The following is a 6,467-nucleotide window of genomic DNA, read 5'->3' on the forward strand; positions in this document are numbered from 1 at the left end:
AAGTAGCTAATCTATGTCACCCTGAAGTCCTAATTCCTTTTCTTTCGTTACTTCGATATTTTAAAAAAAATACTCTGCTCCTTTTCCTCATCTCACTGCACTTAACTAACCCACTTGCACGCTTGAATCACAACCAAGTTTTTGCACATCTATGCACAAAGCACCTGTCTTACTGGAATAAATGGCACTAGCCCAGCCCCTTAGGGGTGTGCAAGCACTACCATAGGCTACACGCGCATTTTGCAGTTCAGCGGTACACACGAAATGTAATTGGTTTGAGCTTCCAGTTTATGTAAATAGCAGTCGGTGGCTCCTCCCATGCACCTGATAGGCAGTATTTACAGCTCTTTACAGCTACACTGTTTCCAAGTGCGCAGCGACGCAGGATGACACTCCACTGGACTTAAGCAATAAGGATTTCCGTCTTCGCGCAGCAAACTGACACTCATCTCCTTTTTACTAAGAACTAAAAAAAAAAAAGTTTGCCAAAAGTTGACTTCTTGTTTTCCAAGATGCCACGCTCCTTTCTGGTCAAGAAACACATAAACTCCGCAAAGAAGCCAAATTATAGTGAGTTGGAAAGCCCAGCAGGTAAAGTTTCGTTTGATGTTTTTTTGTTTTTAGAAATAAAGCAGCAGTGTTCACTTTCTAAAAAGTTTAAAAAGTTGTGTTTCCCACAGGCAGACGCGTTTCATGTTTTTTTTTTTTTTTTTTAACTTTGCAGAAGTTAGTTTCGTTTCAAACTCACTGGACTACCTGCTTTGAAATCTGTGCTTTTCACTGAAGTCATGACAGTCTCATAACCCTTGCTGTCTTTTTTTTTTTCCAGTGTTCATCACACCGCACATCTACAAGGCTCTTCCCCTGTCAGTCATCCCCCAGCCAGAGATCCTGAGCCCGGCGGCGTACAGCCCCATCACAGTGTGGACTACCAGCAACTTGCCACTATCTCCGCTCCCCAGTGACCTCTCTCCCATCTCTGGATACCCCTCATCGCTCTCCGACACCTCCTCTAAAGACCACAGCGGCTCCGAGAGCCCGAGGAGCGATGAAGACGAGCAGATGCTGCCCAAGCTAACAGACCCTCACGGAGTTGAGGCAGAGAAATTCCAGTGCAGTTTGTGTAGTAAATCCTACTCCACGTACTCTGGACTGCTCAAGCACAAGCAGCTGCACTGCGACGCCCAAACGAGGAAATCCTTTAGCTGTAAATACTGCGAGAAGGAGTACGTTAGCCTGGGGGCTCTCAAAATGCACATCAGGACTCACACCTTGCCTTGTGTTTGCAAAATATGCGGGAAAGCTTTCTCCAGACCGTGGCTGCTCCAGGGACACATCAGGACGCACACTGGTGAGTTGACTTGGTGATAAGAGTGGGGCCTGCTGTGTGAAGAAGCAGCTTTAGATTCATCAGGATCAACATGCTGATATATGATGTAGTGGTTCTAACAGCTCCCCACTGTGTTGTAGTGAGACTGAACTCTCAGACTGATATTCTTTTTTATTTTCTTTTTCTCCTTTTGAGTCATCAGCAGTGCTTGCCTTCTAAACTGTGTTGCAACCATTACAAAAATATATAGTCCACAATGTCTCTGTGTGTGCAATCACTGACAAACTTCTTCCCTCATTTCTACTCCAACAGGAGAGAAGCCCTTCTCCTGCCCTCACTGCAACAGGGCGTTTGCGGACAGGTCCAATCTCAGGGCTCACCTACAGACCCATTCGGATGTGAAAAAATACCAATGCAAGAACTGCTCCAAAACCTTCTCCAGGATGTCTCTTCTGCACAAACATGAGGAATCTGGTTGTTGTGTAGCACACTGAACTGGGATACCTTTTCCACCACCACCAAAAAAACAAACGAAAGAGAAAAAACACCCTCCTCTCTTTCTTCTTTATTGTTTTTTTTTGCCCAAACCCAGGAGAACTGTCAGGGAATCACACCAAAGTGGGTTTGTTCACAAATTTACAGACTTTTTTTTTTTTTCTTCTACTACCGGCCGATTTCATTTCAGAGTGCGAAATAGCTCAGTGCTCGCAAGCCTCTCGTTTCAAGCAGTGTTTCTGTGATTGCAATCAGTGTCGAGCTTTGTCAAACCATGTACTCACCTACCTGTGCTATTCATGCACTTTTCTGCATGTCTAGAAGTTTTATATGCCTTCACAATGTTATCTACAGTGTTTGTACCAATGTCTCTCTCAATGGCTGTTAAGCAGTTTATTATTGTTTTTTTTTAATACAAGCAATACCAAAAGGTGCATTTGGAATGAATGGCAGTATAACCAGAGGAATATGGAAGCCATTGCTAGATAGGGAACAAGTGCAAACTTAGACTTAGGGTGAATTTATTATAACTTTTGCACAGTCTTTAGAAACAGTTTGCCAGCACTCAGAAAGCAATAGAAGTGCCTCAGATTTACTCAGCAATAATATGCATTTTCCAGCGACAGGTTCCTTTTTCTATTTTTATATATTGAATGTAAGTGTGACTGAGATGATTGTATATTAACAGTGAAAACTGTGATGCTAAATGATTTTTGATATTTTCATATTATCATGACACTTTTGAAAATAAAGTTTCATGACATTTTGTATAATTCCTTTGGCATCGTGCATGAGTTGCTTTTTCCTCTGTCAAGCCTTCTTTGATTTACGAGCAGCTCCTTAGACTGATCGTCGCACGCTTCAAATGGAATAACGTCCACAAAAGTAAATGATATATAATCCGGCTTGCGCCATCCCGTGCTATGAAGATGTACAAAAAGGGAAAAAATGAGGAGAGAGGTGACTCAGCTCTGAATCAGGCCTGAACCTGTTCCCTGTGAACCTGTCCAGGCATCAAACAATCTTGAAATTTAACACATACTGGCTATATTGATCTGCACTCACTTGTTATACCCTCCGAGGGCCCGCGACACCCTCTTTGCCCGAGTTTGTGTAAGCTGTAACTGTGAGGGGAGTTGTTCTTATAGAAAGCCGTCCTCGCTTTTGAAACCCGTGCCATCAAAGTAGATAAACCAAAGCAAAGTTGTCTTTCTTTTATGTTCCTGCTCAATCACAACAATCACTGCAGGGTGCCAGGGCATACCGATCTCCAGGTTCTAATATGTTTTTGCAGAAAGATCAAATTTGCATCTGCTTTGACGACCTCCTTGAATTCTGGGATGCTTGCCATAAAGGATTAAATAGACTTCCCCGGGCTACGTTTTGTTGTCTTTTACCATATGCCGTCTTGAAGCAGATAGAGATTAGAGCCCGAAAAAAGAAAGTGCAATGCCTTCAGGGATACAGTCAAAGCTGAACTCTTTCTAACAAACCCCAGAGTGTGCTCCCATTTGCCCTAATGCCCCAAACTTGCGGACCAGAAAGATGTGATCTGACAAACAGACACTTGTTTTTCTAGCTGCGAGTGGCTGAACTCCCCTGTAGGTAGATTCTCCTCGCTCTGAGTCATCGTCAAGCTATTCCAGGTGCTCGCTGCAGCTCTTTGGACTGGGCCAGGTGGCTCCAGGGCTCTTCAACCTCGCTGAAAAGCAGGTGCAGCTAGAAGGACATTAAACTGCAGTCACCACAGGTCTGCTGATACTGTAGAAACCACAGCCATGACCTAATGTGCAAACGTTACAAGCGGCGGGCCCTGTTATTCAGATCATTTGCCTCATAAAAGGAAAGTGCCATCAAGAGGGCACTCTAAACTATCACAAACACCGCCTGTCCTCGCTTTTCTTTGGAGAACCTAATATCTTCTTTCCATAGGCAACACTTTATCATTCTGGTGTCAGCTAGGAGAGGGGAGGGGGGAAAAAAACGATGCTTGCATAATGACTATTAGCTTCATAATCTTGCAAGATTTTCCTTTTACAACAACAATTAACTGCATGACTGATTTCTCAGATAACAACAACGTGTTAAGCGCTTTCCCCTCCAACACGAATATTTGATTCAGCTGCTGTGATAGTAGTGGGTGGAGATGGGGAGGAGAACGAGCAGGAACTCATTTGTTCCAAAGCATATGGCTATTAGAAGATGTGCTAAAGGATGTGATATCAAGTATTTGTTAGGTGTGGAGACCGTTACTAGGCGCGCTAGTCTGTTTTAAGCTGCAAATCTACTGAGGATAAATGCAGGTAGATACCCTGTGGGTGTTTTTGCGGGTAGATTCAAAGGGAAATGAAAAAAATGTAATGTTTTGAAGGATAAACTAGAATAGTCATTTCTTCCCGGTCTGTTCTTCTTTAGCTTTCACTCAGTTTGGCCGTGTACTGCTTTCATTTGTTTCCCCAAAAAATCGAATAAAATGAAGAATTTAATTAGGCAATTTAGCACATTTAAAGCAACCTATTAGCCCCATTTAGTACAAATCAAGGCTGCGACTGGCAATTGCATCATGTTTTATTAATTAATCTGTTGCGTCTTTTATTAATGGATTTTTTTTTTTTCAAAAAACCTAAAACTAAATAATTTTCCTTTAGCCCAAGGTGATGTATTCAAATGGTTTGCTTTCATGGACCAAAGCCTCAAATCAAAACGTATTTAATTACTTTGATAAAGGACAAAGAAAAGCATAAAATCCACATATTTGAGAAGCTGTCACCAGAAAATCTTTTTTCCTTGAGAAATGACTAAAATGATTAACTGGATATCAAAACATCTGTAGTAATGGATTCATCGGCTAATCCTAAAATAAGATTTTGCCACTCCTTTTCTTCAGATGTTATTTAATTATCACTTCCCGTCATTTTCATCATTGACCACCTTTAAAGCCTGCATTCATAAGGCTGTTTATTTCATCGCAGGCATTAAATCACACATAAAATAAATGTCCTCACTCTGTGGATTTACGCACCCACAGCGACATATTAAAGAAGCCTCAGAGAACAGTTGTGCTGAATGCAAAGCGGGGCATGACTCCCCCCCCCAAAAAAAGTCTGCTGACTTTATGGTGAATCGGGGAGTGTGATTCCTTTATGACAATCAAGTGGAACAAATACAGTTGAGGGCGTCCTCTGAGCTCCAACTGCGTTGGCCGGAAAGTGATCCCCAGCCCTCCTCTCTAACCCCAGCACATCAGAAAGGAGATGATTGTGTATTCCCCTTCGCTCCGACTGCCTCAAGGAAGGTTTGCCTGCTTATTGAGCTCCCGCGTCTTGTTAAAGACTATTCTCTTTTATTTCCGTTGCTTCCTCAAGTGACTGGGTAGCTATTTAGAATGATTCTGCTTTCTTTTAGCGCATTCTCCAGATAATACCGTTTTCCTCTAATTGTATATTGTCCTTTGTGTTTGTTGATAAATTAGATTCATGTGGATCAAGCCAACGTGATTTAATCAGCAGGGAAGATGAATTCTTTTGAATTTCTTTTTCGCTTTCTTTCAGTTTTATGTCTTTATCTCGTTAAAGTAAAATAATTAATTCAAACAGTTGTTTAAAGACTGAAGAAATTGGATTATAGTTCGATGGAATAAGGATCAGACTGCCTGTTTGATGTGCGCCAGGCTTGAGTCTTGCACCGAGGGATGGCAGCTGACCCTCCATGTAGGTCATAAATGATTTTTTTTCTTCGGTACGTCATTACGAGCAGTGAAGTGTAGAGTCCAGCAGAGACAAACGGCGCTCTGTTGTCTTAATCAATAGCTCTGTGGCCTCTTTTTGTTGCCTTCTTCTCGAGCAGAGGTCAGCTGTCAGAGAATCCTGTGATCATATTTACTTGATTGTGTTTCCTCCTTAATGTTTAGCACTAAACCCCATGACCACAGCTGTAAAAGAACATCACTGTAAACAACACGGCCCTTTGTGACCACAAAATGATCTGAAAGGCTTCAGGGTGCCCTTTTTTTCACTCTCTAACAGTTTTCGCAACTCACATGTTAAACTCTCAGATTCTCAGTTTCTTGCAGCATTTAAGCGGTAAACAAACCAGCAATAAATGATTTAAAAACACAGACGCATTGTAAGGCAGAGATAAGAGTTTATTCTTTGATCCATTAGAGACGATCCACAAAGTAGGGGAGCTCACTGTTTCGGTCCCTGCTTCACAGATTAATCTATTCTCTAAGTATTTTTAAGTAAACACATCTGGAGGGTAAATAAATCACAATAGACTGCAGCCTTGTTGTTGGAAAAGAAAACCAGCTTCACCCATGACTCAAGAAGATGTCTTACCACCAGCTTATCGTGTCACTTAAGACCGTTACTGACGAAGTATTTCTGCATGTGATGTTTGCACTTTAACTGCAGCATAGAATTATTTTTCGAGTTAATTTTAAACAGATGGGTTTATAATTCTGTTATAAATCAGCATGCATGTTAGAACAACCATTAAAATCACGGTGTAAAGAATTCAAGTGTGCTAGAGCAAGTTAAGATTACTAGTTGTAAAATTATCATAGTATAAAGCCTGACAGTTAGCATTTTAGACTGGTATTAGTACACTTTATACACTTACAGGCCTATACTTTCTGAGGAAT

The 6,467-nt window shown here is 41.5% G+C and overlaps 1 protein-coding gene across 1 annotated transcript; it reads left to right on the top strand.

Moving 5' to 3' along the window:
- Nucleotides 1-365: 365 nt before the first annotated feature.
- On the top strand, nucleotides 366-2,598 carry snai2 (snail family zinc finger 2). The gene is made up of 3 exons (XM_004542798.4): nucleotides 366-591; nucleotides 830-1,351; nucleotides 1,643-2,598. The coding sequence occupies exons 1-3, from the start codon at nucleotides 513-515 to the stop codon at nucleotides 1,822-1,824; spliced, it is 783 nt and encodes a 260-aa protein (XP_004542855.1). The 5' UTR covers nucleotides 366-512; the 3' UTR covers nucleotides 1,825-2,598.
- The last annotated feature ends 3,869 nt before the right edge of the window (nucleotides 2,599-6,467 follow it).

The sequence above is a fragment of the Maylandia zebra genome, linkage group LG18 (genome assembly GCF_041146795.1).
Source record: "Maylandia zebra isolate NMK-2024a linkage group LG18, Mzebra_GT3a, whole genome shotgun sequence".
In the NCBI taxonomy this organism is placed as follows: Eukaryota; Metazoa; Chordata; class Actinopteri; order Cichliformes; family Cichlidae; genus Maylandia; species Maylandia zebra.

Excerpts from the sequence above, each read along its gene's own strand:
- snai2 (XM_004542798.4), top strand. The coding sequence starts at position 513 with ATGCCACGCTCCTTTCTGGTCAAGAAACACATAAACTCCGCAAAGAAG. Across the intron at positions 592-829 it reads TGAGTTGGAAAGCCCAGCAG|TGTTCATCACACCGCACATC; the intron begins GTAAAGTTTCGT and ends TTTTTTTTCCAG. Across the intron at positions 1,352-1,642 it reads ACACATCAGGACGCACACTG|GAGAGAAGCCCTTCTCCTGC; the intron begins GTGAGTTGACTT and ends CTACTCCAACAG.